The sequence below is a fragment of the Platalea leucorodia genome, assembly GCF_965183815.1.
Source record: "Platalea leucorodia genome assembly, chromosome: 6".
NCBI classification, from domain to species: Eukaryota; Metazoa; Chordata; class Aves; order Pelecaniformes; family Threskiornithidae; genus Platalea; species Platalea leucorodia.
The window spans coordinates 77,443,089-77,465,378 of record NC_138828.1 but is presented as its reverse complement, the minus strand read 5'-3'; the positions used below and the strand labels follow the sequence as shown (position 1 = coordinate 77,465,378).

The following is a 22,290-nucleotide window of genomic DNA, read 5'->3' as shown; positions in this document are numbered from 1 at the left end:
TGAGTTGCTTCTGTAGCTCTGGTATGAAGCACCATCTTACAGCAGGACACAAAAGGGACGTATTTGTCCAGGAATCAACCATTAGTTTAGTTGCATGTGTTTTCCCACAGCTGACAGGACGGGGAAGGCTTTGGGCTCCCTTTCCTTGACTTAGCCTTGCTTAAAGCAACGGTGAAGTTTTCAGAATGGCAAAAAGAAAATAATTGCATATTCTTAAAAGGAAGCATATTTGTGTTAGTCCCTGCTCAGGTGGACGCGACCGTTGTACCACAGGAACCTTAACAACCGGAGCAGTCGGCCCGCACTGAGCTTGTTCAGCTCCCTGTTAAAGCAGAGGGAGAGATCTAATTGTTTGCTGGGTTTTTTCCTGAGGAAAGGAGAGAAGTATTTACTTGTGAATGAAGCCAGGAATTTAAGGGGGAGACTTTTTCCATCAATTCGTTTCAGTACAGCAGGCAGCTGGGTTGGTTAGCACAAGTAGCCACAACTCAAAAATGGAGTTTTATTTCCCTGCGCTTATTTTAGCTATACAGAAATAGGTTGCTCATGGTTAAACATTTTCCCCCACACACACACACGTGCTGCCCCATGGAAAAAAGAAGCGGGTGCTTGCTAACAGCATGTCCTGCGCTACCAGCCAGCATAGACTGGTTCTGTGTGCTCCGTCCCCCCGTAGGTTGTGGGTCGTCCTGAGCCTCGGGGCAGCAGTAGAGACTTTAACGATTTCTTGCTATATTCTTGCCTTCTTCTCAGAATTATCAGAAAGCCAGCAAGGACTGCACCTGGAGGGCAAGGAAGGGTAGTTATTTTCAGAGAGGAAGGTAAAGCACCAGGTGTCCTTTGCTCTAGGGCTTCCCCAACTCAGGTATTCTCTTCTGGTGAATTAAGGGTTTTTTTTTCTCCTACATACTCTGCACAAAATAAGGTTTGGCTAGCTATAACAATAAATACTCAGCTTTGACATTTCAGCTTTACTCTCGAAGGTGTGGAGAATAACGGCAGGTTTCAATGAAATAATTCAGTAACTTGCTTCCCCATTTACTCTTGCTCGGTGGAACTACTATTTGCCACTTGGCATCTTACCGATTGCTGATCCCACCAAAGGATCTTGTGGAGAAACGAGTTTGCTCTGTGCAGCGCTTACGCTGAAGCACAAGAACTGACCTAGATTAACTTTGAGTCTAGACTGAGATCAGGCCCGTCAGGAAAAATTACTTTTAGGTTGGGCATAGACATGGAAATAATTGGCAAATACCAAGTACTGCGACATTCTGTTTGTTTGTTTCTGGCAGAAGCATAATCAGGGAAAATTGATCTTAACAGAAGAGCACAAATCTGTCGCGGTGATGCAATATGGCCCGACAAATACATCCAAATTTAGGTTGCGTGAGCAGCCGGTCTCATGGTAAACAATTCACCTGTCAGACCAGCCGTGAAATGCTCGCAGGTTCCTGTGTGGGCTCGCTCTTTTACCCCGCTTCTGAGCAGCTCTTTGACAGGCGGGACTTCACTGAGGAACGCTGCTCGGTGACCCTCAGCCTTGTTTATCAGAAATGCTGGTTAATGGGCCGTTGTCCCGATGCGGACGGGCTTTTCATACACTTCATTTTAAGCTGCTTTTTCTAATTAATACTTGCTTCAGATGGCATCTGTTTTGGCAGATTTTTGGACTACAGCCTGGCACGAGGGGATATGGGCCAGCGGAGGAGCTTTCACACAGCTCCAAGCCATGGCTTGTGAGAACAACCCTCCTCCGCTCCCACCAGGACATTTCAGCCCTCTGGAGAAGAGCAGTCAACCAGGCCTGCCCGAGCCAGAGCTCCTCCAGACCCTGCCGTCCTTCTTCTCCTCCTACGCACCCAGAGTCCTCTCCTCGGGCGCCGAGAGAGGAGTGTGATGAGAACTGGCCCTGCTTTGTTGTTGGAGAACAAGTTTACGTTCGTTCTTGTTCGTTGCAGGGAATAACGCATCTATTTTATCTGCCCCTGCCTTTTAACAACAGTGAGCTGGACTGGAGAACAGGTCTTCAGGAGGCGCGTAACTTGTGCTTAAAACACAGAAACCCATGGACATGAGGCTATAATTAATTCCTTATCCTCTGATGGCTTAGTCGTCTCTGACTTAGAGATTAAAATCTTGTGTCAAGAGAGCTGGTAGCACAAGCGGCACTTGCAGTGGGGTGTCTGTTCACCTGCCCGCGCACAGTCCCTCTTCCCAGCCTGCGCTTCTGCCCTTTCTGCAATCCATAGGGGTAACAATCGCTCTTTTGCATCATAACTCTTTATCTCTGATTAAACCTCCCCAAACTTTGATTAAAAACTAGAGAACTCTTATTTTTCCCTTTGCTAAGACTACAAATGCACATTCATTGGTTTGGAATGAGTATTCCTGGCGTAGCTTCCAGGTGGGAAAGCTCATCCACCCACTGGCTTGCCCTACTGAGCGAATTGCAGCAGGTGGCAGCCGGGATGAGGGATGCTCCACGTTCTCAATGGGCGCTGGCTGGCTTTCATGCTGTTGGTCGCAAGGTGCACTACAGCATCGATACAACCAACGCCGCGCAAGCTGACAGCACCCCGTCCCGCTGGATGCTGCGGCAAGAGTTACGGGGAGGAATGCTTTTAGGAAACTTGAAGTCTCATTGTCCTTTTTTCCTGCTTTTGGACAGCCAAGAAATTCCTGTTTTGGGGTCCATACACACACCTGCTTCCCAAAGACAAAAAACAAACATTCAGCCTTCCTTCAGAGCAAATACAGCTATATCCCTACTTAAAACTGGGGAAAGGATTATCATTTGCACTGGAAGCAGCCAGAAGGACTTTTATTAGAAATCCAGGGTTCCAGAAACATAAAATACGCCATCCAGAGAACACTGCTGGCATAACATGAAGGCGCCCAGCTGCAGAGGGGTGCCTAGTTTTACCAGAGGACAGAGAAGAGGGACACTTACTTACCTGCTGAGACGACGGCCAGGAGGATGACCATCAGGGGAGTCAGCTGGCAGGAGCCCCCCGCCTTGTAAAGAAAGATCTCCATGCAGTACGCCGGCTCAGCGCTGCCCGCCGGGCAGAAGGCGTCGGGAGGGCACTTGACCGGGTTCACATCTGGGCTCTGCCCAAGAGAAGAAGTAACTCAGCACCAGCGAACGGGGAAGACTGCAGAAGGTAACTGGTGTGAAGGGAGGTGACACTTCAGCATTGAAAAAAACAGGAGAAAAATAACCAAGAAATGAACCTGTCGTCATTAAATTCAGCCTGCCTGCCCCTGTGGTGTTACTCAGAGTAGGGTGAAGAGCAGAAGGTGTTGTTATACAGCACGTCTGCACGTCAGACCCCCTCGTTAATGCCTACACCCTCCTCTGGCTGTCCCCTGATGGCCCAGCGAGACCAGGCAGCTCCAAGGGTGGCACAAAGCCAGACTCCCGGTGTCATAATTGTAGCCATCTCCCTCCAGCAGGGCTCTGTCTATGTTTAAGAAAAGGAAATAGGCTCGGATAAAAATGGTGTTAATTTCAGTCTATTTAGCTTGCCATGGGACAGCTGTATTTGTTAATCCAGGCTGTCAAAGCAGCTGATGGGGACTCACAGGGCAGTAGTGGTTTTCTGGGCACAGGTCACAGCTCTCCTTGCCCCGCTGTAACTGGTATTCTCCTGTCCTGCAGAGCCTGCATTTGTTGTCACCGGGACCTTTGAACATACCTAAAATAGCAAATAAGCACAAAATTAGGATCTGGGACTAGACCCTGGGGCCTTTGCAATTGCATATGGATGATTCAGCTTTCAAAGCCACAAGAAGAAAAACCATTAAATACTTCATGTGCATAACAAAAGCTGAGCCTGGACTTTGGTCCTTCCTCGGCGGCAAAGGGGCAGGACAGAGAACAAACAGGGACGGGGGGACTAAAGGACATCTGGGGTTAGATCTTGGCAAACAGAGTGGGAGCAGGAGCACGGTGGCAGATGGGTTTAGTAGCGAGCTCTGGCTTTAAAGCAGAGGGAGGGTTGGAGCTGGAGCTCAGCAGTGGTTCATCCTCTCTCATTCTGGATTCAAACACCTTTTCCAGCTGTTTGAAACTTGCTGAGCAAAGTTTAAAGCACGGCTCAGTTTCCTAAGCTTTGTGGGAACGACGGGTCACAGAAATCCCGGGTCTCAAAGTGGTAAATGCTTTTCTGCATGTTTAAAACACAACTTGGCTACAAGAAGCCCCCGGTGCTGTCTCCGGAGAGGATGCTCGCCATCGGTGGTTGCGGGGGCGGCTGGAGCACTCTGCCCTCCCGCTGACTCACCCGCTGCGGTTTGATGTTATTTAAGACAGCGATGCAAGGAGCGGAGGCATTTCCTCAGCTCCCCTCGCTGACCGTCCCCTTTGCCACTGCTGCTCCCCAGCCTCAGGCAGGCTCCTCTCCCCGGGGTCCGCTGGGGCAAGGGAGGCGAGTCCCGGGAAGAAATCGCTCCTTTTGATGGCGAAGCCGCGCGTTCCCAGCCGGGCTGTCGCAGCCTCCGCTGCACAAGTTACCTGGGGGGCAAGGCGCGCACTCCTCCGACGCCTCCTGAAGAGCCTCTTGCCCGCCAGGGCAAGGCGGACACGCCGTGCAGCCGGTGGTGCTGGGGAGGGGAGAGGGGACGGGGAACACTGCAGGACAAGGACTTCCAAGCCAGCCCAGCCCACCAAAGCTCTCTTATGTATTCACAGATTGAAGTCTCCAGGGTCTACCAGGAATTAAGCTTTTGCCATTTTGCAGGCATTCAGTGTTTCTCTCCAGTATGCCTTCTCCCATCTTTAACTAGGGCTGGGCACATGATGGCATTTCTGTCCTCTCTTTGGTTGCTTACTTGCATGAAACTTGTAGGAACTTGCTATCCCAGAAGTCACTGTTCCTTAGCACACTTGGTCAAGGGGTACTGAAGGGAGTTGGGAGAGAGACTGGAGATACAGCCGGCTAAGCCCTGGATCTGGGCTTGTGGCAATTTAATCAAATTTCAGCAGAGATCGGCTGCGTAACATGGACAAGTGAGGTCAGAAGGAAGGTAAGTATTCACATGCCAATTCACCCGCTCTGAATATAAACTCTGCAACCTCCACGCAGGCATCCCGACACGCAGGGTGTGGAGCCCATCGCGAGGCACCCCACCAGCACCTCGCCCAGGCCCCCTCTCCCACCCCGAAGGTGACAGCGCAGCCAGGGTAGTTTAGCTACTGCCTTCTGTGCATCTCGACTCAGGATAAACAAACCATCAGCTCAGCTTAAATCTACAAAACCCAGAGCGACGCTCAGCTCGATCTCTGTGCCAGCCTCTGCTTCTTTAGCAGCGGTGTGCAACGCCCATGCGACGCAGCAACATCGGCAAGAGTGGATGGCAGAGGTGGGCTGCAAGCCGATGCTCTACCACCTCATCCCAGGGTACCTCCACATCCAGCCAGGATCCTCCCCTCCATCGTACCATCCCTCTCTCACCAGGGCTCAGCACCGATGTCCCTACAGCTGAAATGGCCGGTGACTTGCCTTTGGCCACTACATTTGGTCTTCTAGCTCAGTGGCTGAAAGAAAACCACCCCTCCCTGCCCGCCTGAGGGCCAGTATCACACATATAGACTTCTTACTTGCAAAATGATCCAGGCAGGCAAGGCAGACAAAAAGTTGCATTTTGCTTGGAGCTAAAATAGCCTGAAAAAGAGAAGAGTAAGGCTTCAGGATCTTTCCTCCACCATCACTACCCCACATCATTGTATATTTATTCATCTCCATTTTGCAAGCGACCAAATCAACTCCCCACAGCACACTTCAGGTGGCGTTTCATGGGCTAATTCAAGATGTTTGGTTTTCTGTTTGTCAAAAGCCCTGAAAGAACAATAAACGTTTCCCAACGCCCTCTGCCACGCTGAGGGGAGCATGGGGTGCTCGGGCAGATTTCCCTGGTGTCACTCTCGCATCCGAAACCCCACCAGGGAGACAGAGAGACCCGTCAGCCTTCCCAGCATGACGGGCTGAACTGGAATGAAGCTGAAATAGGTGATCCCAGTGCCGACTCCTGGATTATGCAGCTGGAGCAGGTCTCTGGCCAGGGGAAACCCTCCGGTCAGCCCAGCCCCTCCAGCGGTCTCCCCACCCCAGGAAGCCTGGGGTGCATCTCCTTCCCGCCAAGGGGAGGACACAAGGCCCACCAGCCAGGATGGCGCTGCTCAGCGCAGCAACCTGCTGTTTGCTCTCCCTCCTTGCACCCCCAGGACCACGAAGGGCAGGAGGACAGCTACAGACCCTTCCCCAATGCACGACAAGGAGTGAAATGCCCTGAAAAGTCCATGGCATGGGCAGGGGGGCAGGCAGGACCCGGCTTGTGAGACCCTGCCACAGCCAACAGGAACCTCTAAAGGCAGGAGACCACCACTTGGGAGTTCAGGTGGCTTTTGGATGATGCCTGAGGACGCACGACACCAGTCACTGCCATGGGTCCACACGGGACAGAATTAAGGTGCCTGTGTTCAGAGAGGAGCTGGAAGCGGTGTGGGTAAGATCTGCCTTACGCCCTTCAAACCGGCCCAGGCTTGCAACGAGCAGCATATGCTGCGGCAGAGCAGGATGAAAACAAAACAACCTCCCTCCTTCTGCAAGGAAAAAGGAACTTTTAAAATTTGTAATTGCATGATTTAGGGGCCACCCCCACAGACTCCTCTGTGGTCTAACACAGCGTTCAAATTTGCTGAGTAAAGGAAGCGACATACCGCAGCGCTGTCACCAGTTCGACTTTTTTCCTCCCCAACTTAGCAAGTGATAGCCAAGATTTAGGTACCAGCCAAACAGTTTGGTGGGCGGATTTTCAAACGAACAGTTGTGCATGTATGAGGAGCACTTAATTTGTGTACAGAATAGCTGCTGCATTGCATGTGTTAATTAGGTTTTTGCATAAGTAAAGGCGAGTCTGTTTTGAACATGTTGTTACACTGTCTGCGAACACATTGTACCAAGCTCATATTGCATTAGCCAGGTGCAAACCAGCTCGCCGAAAACCCAGTTTTTAATGTCTGGGGAATAAGGAGAGTATTACACTTAATATTCAGACTGCAGAAGATTGCCTAACTGAAAACAAAGATGGTTTAGACTCATTTTTGCCATTAAAAATAGGGGAACACTTTATTCCCCCGACACCCTCCTCCCCCTTGTGCTGTAACTGTATTTCATAAACCTTCTTTCCTGACTTTCTGGAAAAGGCTTTCATTGCAGTGTTAGGATTAGCTTGATGCAAACAGAAGCATGACTCTGAGATCTGTTCTTTTCATTTTAATAAAAATGTCAATAACGGAATGGGAAGAGATCTGCTGTTCTATTTTTAGCCCGAACAAAATAACCTGTTTACTCCCCAGTGCTTTTAAGTTACCTGGTAATTGCATCTGGCCATGGGAAAAAGCATCACGTAGCCTGATGAAAACGCATTTGGGTTGAATACAAATCAAAGCCTACCTTTCCCACATGCTCTGCAGGCTGCAGCCCCAGCTTCATTAGCGTAATGGCCGGGCGGGCAGGGGAGGCATGCGGTGCTCCTTGGGAAGCTGGGAGAGAAGGGAGCAGAGGTGAGGGCTATTTCTGTTCACCTGAGCCTCTGTCCACTTTAAGAGGAGAGAGCAGAGCACATCTGTTCGTTTCACTAACAAGTCTAGAAATAGGGTAATTATAATGAAGGAGTTCAGGTAGAAAAACAGCAATCTGAACTCACCTGAATGTTAAAGGTCCACTGAAAAAATAAAGTTTTCTGTGCTATTAACATTAGAGATGCCCTGTGCCTGTGGGCTATATGGAAAGGGATGGGGTTCTGCATCTGAATCCTAAGCCTTGAAAAATACGTTGCAGACAGGCTTAAAAACCTTGGTTTAAAGTCAGGCTCTTAAATCCACACTTGGAAATTGAATTGAATCGGAAAGGTGCTTGGTGTTCAGCATCCATCAGCAATTGTAAAAGGAGCTGCTCCATTGTTGGAAGTCGGGTCACTTCGGAGTCGAAAAAAGGAGCTAAACCACAGGCACTGATGTGTGAGAGTCCTGACCTTAAATAACAGGGACTGTGGGAAAGGGGATGTAATATGTTAGACCTCCGGGAGGAGAGGGAGGAAAAGAGGGAAAGGCAGAGAAAGAGGAAAGCTATTGCATTCATCGCCAACAGAGCCAAATCCCCAACAACAAGCATGTGGGTATAAGAATTTGTTAACATACTCAGGGATGCTTTGGAGGAAAACAAGGACACGCTCTTTAATTCCTTCAGAAACCCCAGGGCTGAGTGAGATTTGTGGAAAAAAAATAAAAATCAATTGGAAACATAGCAAATGCTTTCCTTAAAACAAACCAATACAGGGCCTGCGCCAGCCAGAGCTGCTCAAAGCTCAGGGGAGCCTGGATTCTCCAAATACCACAAAAATGTTAAACGATCCCATCGGAGCCCCGAGGCCCTGGCAGCTGCCATGGAGATGGCCACGCACACGCTGCGCCCGCCGGACCCCCTCCCCTCCGCTTCCCCGCATCCCCCCTTCCCCTGGTCCCCCTCCTCCGGCGCGCGTAAAGCCGGCCGCTCTTTGCCGACCCCTCCATTCTGGTCCCTGGCTCTGCGTTGCCCTCTCCGACATCCCAACGGGAGCATTTGTGCGGTGCCCTGGGGACTGATCCTGATGATTGTTTTTTTAAAAGCACTTGGGGGGGACATAAGGTAAGGCACAAACAGCAAGGGGGGAGCATGGAGGGGAGCTTGGAGGAGCGAGCTGGGGGGCTTCAAACGCAGGGGATGCTGCAAACAAGCTGCATGGTCAGGTCGCCCTTCCCCGTGGCCGGGTTTTGTTCCCTCTCCCCAGGGCTGACCCGAACGGGGCCGCTTTGCCGGGGACGCGGTCCTGGGAAGCCCTCGCCACCCCTCCTGTCCTTGCAGCCACCCAAGGGACAAAACCCACTGGTTGCTTGTGGAAGACGTTGGATACGCCAAGGGAAAACCCGATGGGCAATGGTGAGAGCAGCACGGGCGCGTGTCCCCGCAGCCGGAGGACACTTGCACAGCGTCGCCGGGACAAGGCAGCCTGGTGAAATTGCGAGGCTGGGCTTCTGGCGGGGATGGCTTGTTGGCTTTTCCACACTGTATCAGCCAAGGGTAGTGCTTTAGTTGCCAGCAACTTAAACGTAATGAGATCCCTTGGAGGCGACAAAATAGTGATTGAGAAAATAACTGGGCAAAGGACAGAATGAAGCCAGTTGGCCAGAGGTATCCCAGAGGAAAGCTGAGGAGATGAACCCCACACCTCACTCCCAAGTGTCCCTCTGTCACAAAAAAAACCCACAACACATATTTTCTCCTGGTACATACAAAAGACCATGGAAAAAGAAAAGGGCAGCCTGCAGAGAGCTGGAGCCGGCTGCTGGGAAGCCCGCGGCACGAGCTCCCCGACACCGGGGTTTCCTGGTGAGGAGCACCGAGCAGCGCTGAAGAGGTGCACCCCTGCACACCTCCACCTGCCCACGGGGAGCTCGTGTGAAGCACAGCCCAAAGGCAGCCTGGGGCTTTCGCCAGGGTTTGGACGGCTTGTAGGTTAGCGTAACAGGCACGTAGCTATTTTGGCTTTGCAGCGAATGAGCTCCCTGACCCAGTTTGCCACAGAGCCCTGCAAGAAGCCGGGGAGCACACGGCCTCTCGCTGCCGCCGCTGCGTGTTCTGCACCATGGGTGGGTGCTGGGAGAGCAAGCCCCGACCTCCTCTTTCTCTGGGCGATGCAAAACCCTGTTGCTTCCCACTCAGAAACCACCCTGGCAGCACTTCTCCCGTAGCCCAAAGGAGGAGATTTTGCTGTCTGGGAAGTGTTTTGAGGGAGAGCATCCACCACCCCATGCCCAGGGGCTCAGTCACTTACTTGGCGTAATGCCCCTGCGGACAAGGCAGACATGATGGTTGCCCACTTTCAGGCTGGTAGTGGCCCAGCGGGCAGGAGGTGCAGGCACCAGGGTCTGTGCACGAGGCCCCCGCACAGCACGAGCAGCTCAAGGTGCCTAAATCGGAACAAAAAGATCAGGATCAGGACTGGGAGACTTGACTTAAAGCGCTTTGCTTGTCAGGATGGGTCACTGCAACGGAGTATTTCGGGATGCAACCCCTCCAGCACGACAGTCCTAGCGGGTAGAAAACTGTAATATTAATGCTCGTGATGCTGCTGTGCATTGTTAGCAAGCTGAGGAACACCATAAGATGATCTAAGGTCTCAAGTCTATCAACATGGATTTCTGGTAATTAAGATGACTACTTTTTCCTCTTTTAACTTGAGCAGCCAGGAGGGTTTTCCTTGTTTCCCCACCAACACACAAACAAACAAAAATAACCCCAAAAAACCATACCAAAACCATACCCCTTTGGTTTTCTGATAATTTAGGCTTGTGGGAAGCAGAACTGAAGAGTAAAACCCCAGAGCAGAGAATCTGCCTTAAGCAGCAACAGCTTTTCTTTGAGCACAGGTACCACGGCAGTCCCACCAGACGCAAGCTCTAGCCCTCTCTGCCCCACAAAACAAATCCCAGCTACGCAGAGTAACCGCGTGGGATTTGCTGTAGCTGCACCCGTCAGAGCTGCCATCCCACCGCTTGCAGGACCCAGTCCTTGGTGCTGCAGCGACCCAGCTCAGGCAAGAGGAGAAGATCCCATGGATGAACATCCTGCAGACAAGGGTGGTGGGAATTACCTCCTGTCCTCTGCAGATTTAAAGCATCAGAGCTGCTTATTCCTCTCTTCAGAAGTGCCCTGCAGTGGGGGAAGCAAGCAAAAAGCACATGGCCTGGCTTTTAGGGATTTTTTTATTTGGGATTTTTTTAGGGGTGAGGTAGTGGTGCTTAAAAATACAACCACATTGCAACATAAATAACTTCTGGAAAAGGTAATGTTATGCACTCCTGACACAACAGAGGTTGACTGGGTGGTTTCTTAAGCCCAAATGAAAAGGCTGTTTGTGAGCAGAGATTCTCTTTCAAACATTTGAGACTGATAGCTGGAAGCTGTCCTTATATTTGGCGCTGTACCTCAAAACAACATCCTCCTGCCAATAAATCAGATTGTACTTGTGTTTTACTTTGCAGCCACAACCCTGCTGCTTCTTCATCCTACTGGGGAAGCTTCGGGAAGACCAAGGAACAGCACATGGCCAGCAAAGGTCAAATTTTTAACTTCAGAAAGGTGCAACAAATTAACTCCCACTCCTGCTGCCTGTCCAAGCCTCCGACATGGAACGTGTGCTCGTCTCACCTCCCTTGAAAAATCCCTTTTCCACCTAATGCGAGAGCCAGGGCAAGCATGGGCTCTTACCTTCGTTGGGAAATGTCCCCGGGGAGCACTGGGCACAGGCTGTCACATTCACTCTGCTGCAGTTCGAGGGCTTGGTGGTGGTTAGGAACGGAGCTGCTGATGGGACCCCAGGAGACATGGTCATGCCTGGAGCGGACACTGCGGTGCTGGTGGATGCGGCCATCGGTCCTGTAGATGCTTGAGAAGTGGCCGTGCTGCCAGAGGTGAGGACGGTCACATCTGTGGTGGCAGGCAGAGTCTGAACCGCCTCTTTTGTGCTTGGATCAGCAGACGGCGCTGCTGTGGACACGACAAGGTTTGCAGCGGTGGATGCCACTCCAGCCGAGACCACTGCAGAGGCAGTTGGGGGTGCAGAGGCTGCGGTACCGGTTGCCCTGGGAGGTGCTGGGGTTGATGCAATGGGGACCTGGGTGGTGGTTGCACTGGGAGGCACTGGTGTTGATGCAATGGGGACCTGGGTGGTGGTTGCACTGGGAGGCACTGGTGTTGATGCAATGGGGACCTGGGTGGTGGTTGTCTGGCCTAAAGCAATACCTAAGAAAAGAAAAAACATAATTAGTGGCCAAATTACTGTTCTCCCTTTAATAGAGGGCTCCCATTAGGTCTTTACCAACTGTTTAACCCATGTATCCTTGCTCAATGTCCAGAAACTCCCATCTGCTGTGGTCCATTACAGAGCAATACAGAAGCAAGGAGGCAAACAGCATTGGCAGCATCTGAGCATCCTTGGCCCATGAGAGACTCATCAAGGAAATAAATTAGAGGGTCCATGAGGCCACAACTCAGTAGATGCCAATGTCCAGGAGGTCTGACTCTCCTAGATAAAAGGGCATGAGAATTGCCTGAAACACTTGATTTTGTTAGCAGCAGCTCAAGACATTTTACCCTGAGATCCCACGACAATCTAATTTAAGATGCTTGTCAAGTAGCTGGCTGTTTTATCCCATCTCCACTAAAGGGATCAGCAAAGAAAAGTCATGGGTGTGGGATTTTATTTTTTTTTTTAAGCTATTCTGGAGATAAATCCAGTAACCAGAAGGGAAGCTGCAGGCCAAGACTTGCTTTAATTCTGAAATCCCATCGTCAGAGCGGGGACAGCTGTAATCTTCAGAGAAAAGGGGTATTACTGCAGTTCAAGTTGTTTTGTGGTGATACGTAGTGGACTGAAATTCTGCTGGTGAAAGCCAGCTCTCGGCACACAACCATGGGGGATGTCTTCCAGTCTCCAAACGGAGGAGAGACCCGTAAAACTAAACATGAAAAGCAGCAAAGTTGCTTTTAGTTTAACAGAGTGGTATTAAGCAAACGAAGAAAAGCAAAAACTAAATAGCCAGCTGCTGCCACAGCGAACGTCACATCAGCTTGGCTCAGAAACTCGGGGCAGGGATTTACTCTAAAATAACTGCAGCTTCTGAACACATCCAACTTCATACAGCATCAGCATGCGACCATGGCCGATAACGTGGTGTTTACACGCTCGCAACCAGCACACATCTGCTAAGCCACCACAGCAAGAGGGCCTGCTGAGATCAAGTGGCCATTGGCAGGGAAAATAAATGGACTATTTTAAGAAATTGCTTTAAGGGTTTCAAGGAGCCCAAAGAGCTGACACCCGACGGGCAAGACGTGGACAAGGAAGGACACGAGTGGGATGAGAAGCTGGAGACCTGGAGGGGCTGCACCTTTGCACGGTGACAGCACAAGCACCAGGTGGCTGCAGCCCCACGCATCCCTGCAGGCTTCTCCCCCAGCCTTTGATTTCTCTCTCGATTTGGGCTATGCCACGTGAGGCCGGGCACCACGGGTACCAGTGCTTAGCACCGCTGTGGGATGAGCAACGACGTGCAGACCAAGTTGACTAATAACTCTAGTTAGATTGCTACAGCAAGGTCAGGACACTGAATAAAAGAGTCCTTACAAAGTTGTGATCACATGGAGAGAGTCCGTCGGGAGTGCTCCCTCCTATCGCATACTGCCCGCTTTGTACTCCACTGAGTGCGAAACACCCATCTTTCTGTAACTATTGAGGACGACCACCCAGCTGTCTGGGCCACTGCCCACATTTTCTTGCCGTAGCCCCCAAAACAGAGACGCTGAATTTAACAGTGATCGTTTTGCGGCATATTTGTTTGCCCCAAGCCCAAATCCAAGCGACCTGGAGACATCAGCGTTGGTCCTAGGTAGGGAGAGCAGCTCCGCAGTACCCACAGAGGATGCTGCTACCTTGGCCATGCCTCGACCCAGGACCGAGGTGCGGAATTGCCCTCCTCTGACGCAGCTGAAGTCAGCCTGCTTCTCTTTCCTCATGTCTGGCAACGAGCCAGATCAGTCCCGAGTTTTATTAAACTGATCTCAAAGTAAACACTAGCAGTAAGTCGAGGGCACCGTCAAGTTCTCCTGGGAAAAGCTCTCAGAAGGACCGCTGGGCTCACAGCCTGATCTCCCACAGAGCAGCCTGTCCCCACCATTTGCTCAGCTCTGCCAGCCAGGGACGCTGCAGGGGATTTAAACACCTTGGACTGCCCACAGCTGGATTAATTTGTTTTGTTTTTTTAAACAATATTAGTCGAATATTGCCTCTTTGTAAGCTTTCATTGGTTGGTTGGTTCTGGTGTTAACAGTACCACTATTTAAGATGGATTTTTTTTTTTAATGGAAAATATCTTTTCATAACATGTTACTAAAATAGTCATTAAAGAGTTGCTTGCAAAACTTCAGTAGCCATCAATAGCCTTCAGTGGCCAGTATGTCATAAATTCATCTAAACAACTTCTGGAGGAAAAAAAAAAAGTAGGCAGGCTGGAAAAAATAGTTTTGAGCATCTAGTAAAAATGGGTGATGTTTTGTTTTACCAGCCATAGTATCACAAGTGTGAAAAAAACTGCTCAAACCACCTTAGCTTCATTAGACCATTTTCTCTCCTGCATTTACACTGTCTACGCCAGGGAGCAGTGATTTTGCTTTCTAAAGACTTTTTTTTTTTTTTTTAGGGGCACTGTGAATCAACAGAAGTATCTCCAGGGACACTTCAAGGACAGCTCACTTTGTGTAGCGCCTTGGCACGATGTTTCACTCCAAGAGCCTTGAGGATGTCAGGGAAGGTTACTGAACTCCTACAGACCTAATCCTTCCCGACTCAGAAGGCAGGCAGCCCTGCGGACTTGCGAGGCACGCGGACACTGGCTGGGAACTCACAAAATGCAGAAATAGGATGGACACTCCCTTATTTTTTTCTTCCCTCCATCTTGCACAACTGTACAGCCTGAAAAAACTAATCCTTTGAGCCAAACAAAACACAACTAAGTCAACAGTTACAGATCTAGGTGAAGATAAAAATCATCTTTGGTGAATTCAGCAGGTGAATAATTGGCTCCTGGATCAACAGGTGAGTAACTGGCTCCTGAAACAGAGAGTTTCCCCAAGTTGTTTAATTTCAGGAGAGTGCCAGGCTTGTCCCTTGTTACGTGCTCAGGCTGCCCGGGATGCACGCAGCCGAGATGAGGCTCGCCAGGTCGTTGCTCTGAGTGGTTTTGCCCCTTGCCAAGGAACTCTGTAAAATGCAAATTGTTCTGACAGGGCTGATGGGTTCATACTGCAAAAAGGGAGGCGGCCGCAGGGCCCCTGGCAGCCTCCAACCCCCCCCCCCGTGCAGGGGGCTGCGGGGAGAAGGGAGCAGGGCAGCACCGCGCCCCGAGGAGCTGCCAGGCGCAGGGGGCCGGACTTGCCCTGGCAGGTACACGACCTGAAGTGCAACAGCTTTTGCAGATCCCACGTAGCAAAAATATCAACTATAGGAATGCAGATTTTTTTTTTTTTTTATAGGTAGGCAGTACAAAAGGACGAGAAGAACAAGGAGAGAAGCAGATAGAGGCATGATTACAAAAATATTCATGTGGGTTTATGCATGTTCTTTCTCTTATAAAGACCCAGTTACCCCAAGAAACTGAACATACTGGGGCATCCTGTTCCTCGGGCTTTAAGATAAAGCCATGAAGAAGCCACTGCAAATCCTCAATATGCAGAGTAACAGGGCTCTATTTTTCCTCTTTTTTTTTTTTTTTCTTGTAAAAGCAAGTTTTTATATTTACCATCTTCAGCCCGCTTCCAACACCGCCTATCTTTCAACACTTATTTGCTTCCCTGCCTTCAACCCTGCCCTTCTGCAGCACCCCGAGCCGGTGAAGCCCAGTGTTTTCACAAGCCGGTTACACCTTTACCCACCTCCCTGCTCAGCCAGCGAAGAGAAATGCCACTTCGGGAGGACTTACCTGTTAAACACGCCGCGGTTAAGCTCCAAAGGAGAGGAGAGGGCCAGGCACTCATTTTTCCCTGAGGAGTAACACAGCTTATCAAAAGGCAAGATCAGCAGCTGATCTCCTACACCCCACTATTCTCCGGTTTTGTGCCCAATATTGTCACCTGACTCCGATCATGCGGCTCAGGCAAGTCAGCCTCCCCCCAGCAAAGGGGGGTTTTTACATTCGGAGACTGCAACAGGTCTTAAGACGTTACTGGCCTTCTCAAAGCATAGTGCAAACTAAATACCGAGCAGAAGAGCAAATCTAAGCTTCTTCTCGTGGTGTGCAGAAGTACATGCAAGAGAAGCGTCCTGGAGGAAGGGATGGGCTCGTAGGCAGGAACGGGCAGAGCCATGCAGGGGCCCTGAGCCTGGCTGCTGGCCAGCCCCCCGTGACCTCGTCAAGTGAAAGGATTTCATTTTTTAGACACATAGGATTTCCTGCAAGACGAAAAACAAGAAGAAAAATAACCCCAGAAGAGTCCACAGTTTAAAGCAGTTCCCATTTTAACTGAGACCAACCATACCATAACCAACCTTCACCCTCTTGTGAGCGCAGAGCTTTCCCAAACAGCATTTAATTCCCCCCTCATTGCCCCCAAAGTGTCGAACTTGATGCATGGAGGAGTTGTGACCAGAAACAAACTCAACAATCCTGATGATGATGATTTTGAGGTGAGGGCATTAAGTTTAGCGAGACCCCATCCAATTTTCCATGTGTTATCCGGTGGCTGTCCTGCTTGCTGTTCGTGCCCTGAGGCCGGGTCCTCCTGCCTGTGCCCGTGCTGCCCAAGGACACAGATGTCCCCGTGGTTTCCTCACCTCGCAGCCCTGGTTTGAAAGATTCCCACCCCCCATTTCCCTCTGCCCACATCAGTGAGTAATCAGCATTGCCAAGCCTCCACCGCAGTAGAGGATTTCCTTTTGCATACAGCTGAATGCCACATCTCACGCATGTCACATCTTCCCCCAAATTCAGGGAAGGGCTGGCTACTCACGTAGGATCGTGGATGCGCCACATGCAGAGCCACAATTCGGCGAGCAGATCAGGCACTGTCATGCACCACCCTTGTCTTTTTGTGCTCCAAGATCCTCCGCAGGGCTCAGCACGGCGAGCCAACAGTTAGCGTGCTCTAACCCAAACCCTCGAGCTTTCCCGGCAGCAGCCCAGGTAGGGCCAGCTTGGCATCACACGCAGCGCCCTGACAGCACCGCGCTGTGCGTGGGGCTGCTCCCCCACGTTGCCTGGCTGCTCCCACTCCTTGCGCGGCTGCCGAGGTTGCGCAAGGGAAGTTTCTCACGCAATCCCTGCCTGCGCGGCCCAGCAGCGCTTCCTGCACGAGCTGCGCAGAGAGGCACAGCCCCTGCTAGGGGGGATGGCAAGCACCCGCCCAGGGACCTCCTCTGGCACCCACAGCTCTGCCGGGGACGCTCTCTTGTCCTCCTGTCTCCAGCAGCGACAGCCTGTTGATGCTAACGGGCCTCATGGTAGCTGCAGGGAGACAGGGCAGCCCCCTCAACTCCAGTATCACCAGTTTGGGTGGGTATAGGTCAGCCAGCTGGCTTCCCACTGTCAAATATAACCTTAACCTGAATTGCCTACTGCTAGAAAGCAAAATACCAGACTTAAGGACACTGCCCCAGGCCCAGCAGCCCCTCGCAGAGACGCTGCCCACCTGCGTAGGGCAAGGCAGTGATGGGGGTCTGCCCCTTCCCTGCAGGCAGGCAAGCTCTCAGCATGGCCTTTCTCACCTTGGCTTTACAAGTCTCTGCCCAGGATGTTCGATCTCAGTCTGTGTAAATAACGCAACGACCTGGTCCACCCAGACCTGCGGGCAGAGGACCTGCGGTGGTGGGCAGCTACTGCATGAGCATCATCGCAGGATGAAGCAGCCCCATGCGCTGATATAACACTGCCAGCAACGACCCAGCGAGGTTCACGCTGTTCAGAGGAGCTGACGGGAGATTGGTCCCCTCCATACCACAAACTGCACCCCTCGTTTGTGGAGAGCCTTCCCTACACCCCCAAGTCGCAGGAGCAAGTTGCACATTTGCTGAGCAGCTACAGCACACATGTACACACACACACTGGAAAAGCACTTAAGAACTGGATGTTGGCACTCACCACTGTGACAGTACTGTCACTTTGAGTTTCAGCCTGACACACGGAAGAGAAAGGGAAATTGCATGTTAAACCCCTTCCCACACCCTCAAAACTCCCTTCTTGGATGAGCTACCAGAGCCCAGCTGGGAGGTGAGGCAGGCTGCTTTCCTCTCAATTAATTTAGCAACTGGGCAAGTTAGAAATACTCTTCCAACAGGAGAAGCCTGATGCCACTTCAGGGCAGAGAAGTACAAATAAGTTAATTTCTAAACTCCTGACCTTTCTGTTGAGATTAAGTGCTTTTGCTAGTTGGTTCACAGAGAATAAAACACAGTGTCATAGCCGATCAAAAGCAATGTCCCAGGCTGGCACAGGGCCCTCTTCTTGTCAGTTTGGTTGCTCTTCCATGGGTGGTGAACCTTGTGTTCCCAAATGAACCAGACACTGCCCTCCGCCCTGGGGGCTCTCAAAACTTGGCTGGCTCCTTAGGGGGCAGAGGCAGCGATGGTGATGTTTCTGGGTATCAAATATAAGGATACATACAGGTATGTAAGTGATGTTTCTCCCATGAACATCCTGCTCAAACACACCGTCAGTTATGTCGACTCTCCCACATTGCCCAGCCTAGAGAGGACAGCTGTTGTTCTAGGCTGCCTGGAACACGCCTCCACCCAAGCCGGGCAAGGAAATGCCATTAGGGATTTCATCTGCTGAGGGCAGACTTGGATTTCTGAGCTCCCCAGGCATTACAAATCTGAGGGCCAGCCCAGGACCGTGCGTCAGTTGGCTGCAAGTCACCTCTGTGTTGGGTATTGAAGCGACCTGTCTGTTTACAAGACGACTGACTTATTAAATAAGAAACACTGAGCAGGAAGAGTCTCTCAAACACCAGCTCTCTTCACAATGTCAAGCGTGAGCTGCCACCACCCCAGCTTTTGTTAACTGGGATGTGACAGTAAGCACTGTGGGGGTGAAAATCTCCAGGTGAGGTCCCACCTACAGTGAGGATGCTGAAGAGGAGAGGAATCCATGAGCTGGGAGCAGACAGACATCCGCCTGAAAATGGTAATGGTCACTGGGTGAACCTCTAAGGTCAAGAAGTCCCTATTAACTGCCAGCAGATGAGAGCAGGAAGATCACTTTATTCTTGTGTCCTTCGGCTCTTCCCATAATTACCCACCACTCCAGTGTCACTGCTGGGGCCCTAGGCTTAACAGACACTTGTTCCAGTGCCCAAGGGCTGTCACCCTCCAAGCTAAGCAAGCTACTGCAAAACTCTTTTTTCCCACTACGCTGAGGAACTGATGGTCCTTGGTGTCCTGCATCCAGCTATTTGACAAGACTACGGTCCTTTGGCAGCACGTTCCTGATTTGCACCCTATTGCTGGGCTGCACCTATTGCCTGGGAAAGAGCAAGCTCTTCAGACAAACTGCAGGCTGGCTTCTGACCGGTACTTTTCTTGGAAAGCAACTTTTCTTCAAGCAATGCAGCTTGCATGTCATACCACAACCTGGCTGCATGTAGAGGAGGTAGCGGCCAGCAGGTACCACGTCCTCCTTCACAGAGGAAAAAGTATTGAGGCATTCTTGACACCCATGGGATGCACTACCCCATGGGCTGGGCTGGGAAGTAATTGGGAATCCAGAACCCCCTTTCAGATGCAAGGCTCTTCCAAGTCGCTGGGATATAAATTGTCTCTCATGGAACAGCCCAGGAGCTCAGAGCTTCGGAACACAGGTCAACAGCCCGTCAACCGTCTGCAAGTCAGCAGTGTAAATTCCGCTTATCCTCTGAAGGCTCTTCAGTAGCTTTCCTGCAAAGCCATTATGAGCATATGCAGTGGATGGGCCTCCCAGTCAGGAGGACCTTTGCTACAGAATTATGACCAGACTCCTCAACAGTTCTCAGTAGATCTTGAACTCAATGAGCAGGAAGGAGGCCACCAGGAGTTTCCTTCATTTCAGGTAAGGAGAGAAGTGCTGCCATAGCCTGCTGCTCATGAACGATACTGAAAGAGCTTTGTACCCAAGAGGAGGGCCAAGACACTGCTACACAAGTACGAAAAGAAAAAAGCAAGCCAAAGCCATCGGTGCTCCCGAAGGAATGCACACGTTTTTGTGCTCTGAAGACATTAAAACCTGTACCCGACCAAATGGCCACATGATGGCACCACAGCTTTGGGGAGCGAGGACACATCACTGCGCTTCGGAGTAGAGAATAAAACCCTCTTAACTAAAAATAGTGCTGCTCTTCTCAAACTGCACCAGCAGAAGCCTCCATCATCGGTGTTGTGTGGATGGAATAACAAAACCCACAAAAGGGAGCAGAAGGAATTCAAGTAATAAAAAGTTATTACAGTCACTTTGACACAAATAACTCAAAACTGTTTAAAAATGTGTTTCTTCTAGGCTTGGATTTAGAAGGAATAACAACAACAACAACAATAATAATAAATAATAATAATGTAGAGATAGCCAAAGGAAAGGTGTGGTACTACAGCAGAGATCTGATGGTTTATCCAACCAAAGTCATGATAATATGTGAACTGAGTCCAGAAGTTTTCTCCCAAGCAGTACTGAACATTTAATTCTTAATTAGCACCCATCAGTTAAAAAGAGGGTCTTAAAATGTGAAGAACTCCAAAATGGACCACTGTGTCTTGGGTGTAGTCAGTGTTAAGGATGCAGGTCAAACCCATCTAGTGCTCTAGCCAAAAAAAGAAAAATGATACAAATTGGTCAGCTGCCTTAGAGCAAAACACACAGAAGAACAGTATGATTTAATAAAATAGAGGTAAAAGGGACTAAGTGTGGTTATCTGAAATGCAGCTCTCTAGGATCTGACACAGCTGAGACACTAAGAGTGTTACCAAGTCAGGAAGGTCACTCGTCAGCAACCGGAGACTCTAACACTGCCCATATTCTTGTAGGTCCTGTGGGGATTTAAACCCCTGAACACCCAAGCTGAAGATGTCAGGGTTTCTAGCAGCAGCTCCCAGGAAATGCTCACAACCTGCCTCCTTCATGAAAACCCAGCACGTATAAAAGGACGGGGCCTTCCTACAGCGCTCCAGCTCTACTGGAGTCAAGCCACGATCCAGAAGAAAGGCCTCCACAGAAGGGGAGGCGCATTTGGCAATACACAGCTCAAAGAATCTCAAGGTAAGGTGTCTTGCATTTTCCTTCAAGTCATTGCTCATACATGCACATTCATTCTGTGGGCAGCTTTTAGCCATCAAAAGGAAAAAAAAAAAGGCACAGAGGACTGCTCTGGCAATACTTCTTACCTGGACAGCTCAGGTATGATGGATCACCTAGCATGTCTAGACTCCACCTGTTAGCTCCCTGGCCTCAGACTTTAGGAATGCTGAAAGGGTAGCTGGTGGTCTGTAAGAGGGTAAGTGAAAATACTTCAGGGAGGGGATTGCACAGGCACTGTTATAGAAGACACAAAACCAGAATCTGTTTATAACCGAGTGGGACAGCTTTTAATGGACATCACCAAGCTCTTCACAGAAAAGAGACCGAAATGTTTTCCAGACTGAAATGTTCTCCAAAAGAGCTATGTTCTACCCAAAAGAGGAGAAAGGCATTTAAAATCCAGTGCAGGTAGTGTTGCTTCTGCTGTCAGTGCCTGGAGCATCTGGAGGAAGGAAGGAGGAAACAAGGCTGATCTTCCATGTAGGTACAACGTGGGTACCATTTAGCCAACAGCTCTGGATCATTGCAGAGTGTGACCACAAAATTTTAGCACAAGCAAGATCAGTCATGAGAACTTGTGTCTCCAACTCTCCTACATGAAGGAACAGCCAATTATAATTTTTATTGAAAGACAAAGAGGGGGAAGAGAGACTATGGACTTTAATGACACCAAATGATGGATCAGACTCTAGAACCAAGCTTACATGCTACTGAGGGCTTGAATCAACCACTCTCGAGAAATGGATTGTTTTTTGTAGTTCATGAAACTTCTACCAGGAAGAAGTATATTTTAATACCAAATGCTACTCAGGAACCATGTTCCGAGAGTCAGATGAAGGAATCTCCCCAGGTTCCTCAGGAGAAGGTCTGGTACCATGCAAGTGTCTTGAAACACAGCAGGTTCTGAAAACAACATTACCTCATATACTTTAGAACAACCACTTTTTTTCCTTCTTGCCTTATTTTTTCCTTTCCTGCTCTCAGGAGAACCTGTACATGCACACCTGCATGCACAGGGGCAGGGAGAAGAGTAAAGTCTGAGATGTTTTAGGTTCTGTCTAAAGGCATTAGGAATACAGGACAGCTTTAGGACAGTATCTGACACTAGTTTGTCCAGGTCTTAGAGAGGTCAGTGTTTGGTCAAACCCTACATGCCTGTACCAGCTAAGCCTGTCCAACACGTCTAGTGACGCAGATATCGCTAAAAATAGATGGGTCTGACTCTGCACAGGCCATTCTCAGAAGACAGGCGAACTGGCACACACCTGTTCATATAAAATTGATCAGTGAGTCACTCATTTGGGCACCAGGAAATCTCTTTGACAGAGCGAGTGCCCTACAAAATAAAATGTGCATCTCAACCTATTCCCAAAGCT

General features: G+C 50.1%; 1 protein-coding gene across 3 annotated transcripts; it reads right to left on the bottom strand.

The window, feature by feature from the left end:
* Positions 1-551: 551 nt before the first annotated feature.
* LOC309592388 (uncharacterized protein) lies at positions 552-16,844 on the bottom strand. 3 transcript variants are annotated; one of them, XM_082315694.1, is made up of 12 exons: positions 16,608-16,844; positions 15,858-16,050; positions 15,581-15,641; positions 11,679-11,846; positions 11,313-11,591; positions 9,877-10,012; positions 7,458-7,546; positions 5,603-5,666; positions 4,517-4,605; positions 3,586-3,698; positions 2,955-3,111; positions 552-782 (listed from the first exon to the last, which is right to left on the bottom strand). In XM_082315694.1, the coding sequence occupies exons 2-12, from the start codon at positions 15,963-15,965 to the stop codon at positions 631-633; spliced, it is 1,416 nt and encodes a 471-aa protein (XP_082171820.1). In that variant the 5' UTR covers positions 15,966-16,050; positions 16,608-16,844; the 3' UTR covers positions 552-630. The 3 variants fall into 3 exon arrangements, with proteins under 3 accessions (XP_082171820.1, XP_082171819.1, XP_082171821.1); XM_082315693.1 differs by having other exon boundaries at positions 11,313-11,846; XM_082315695.1 differs by lacking the exons at positions 552-782; positions 2,955-3,111 and adding an exon at positions 3,113-3,168 and having other exon boundaries at positions 11,313-11,846.
* Between the last annotated feature and the right edge of the window lie 5,446 nt (positions 16,845-22,290).

Coding starts and splice junctions, on each gene's coding strand:
- LOC309592388 (XM_082315693.1), bottom strand. CDS start 15,965: ATGGCTCTGCCCGTTCCTGCCTACGAGCCCATCCCTTCCTCCAGGACG. Junction 5,667..7,457: donor CTGCAGAGCATGTGGGAAAG/GTAGGCTTTGAT, acceptor TCTCTTTTTCAG/GCTATTTTAGCTCCAAGCAA. Junction 783..2,954: donor CCTGGCCGTCGTCTCAGCAG/GTAAGTAAGTGT, acceptor CTTGCCCTCCAG/GTGCAGTCCTTGCTGGCTTT.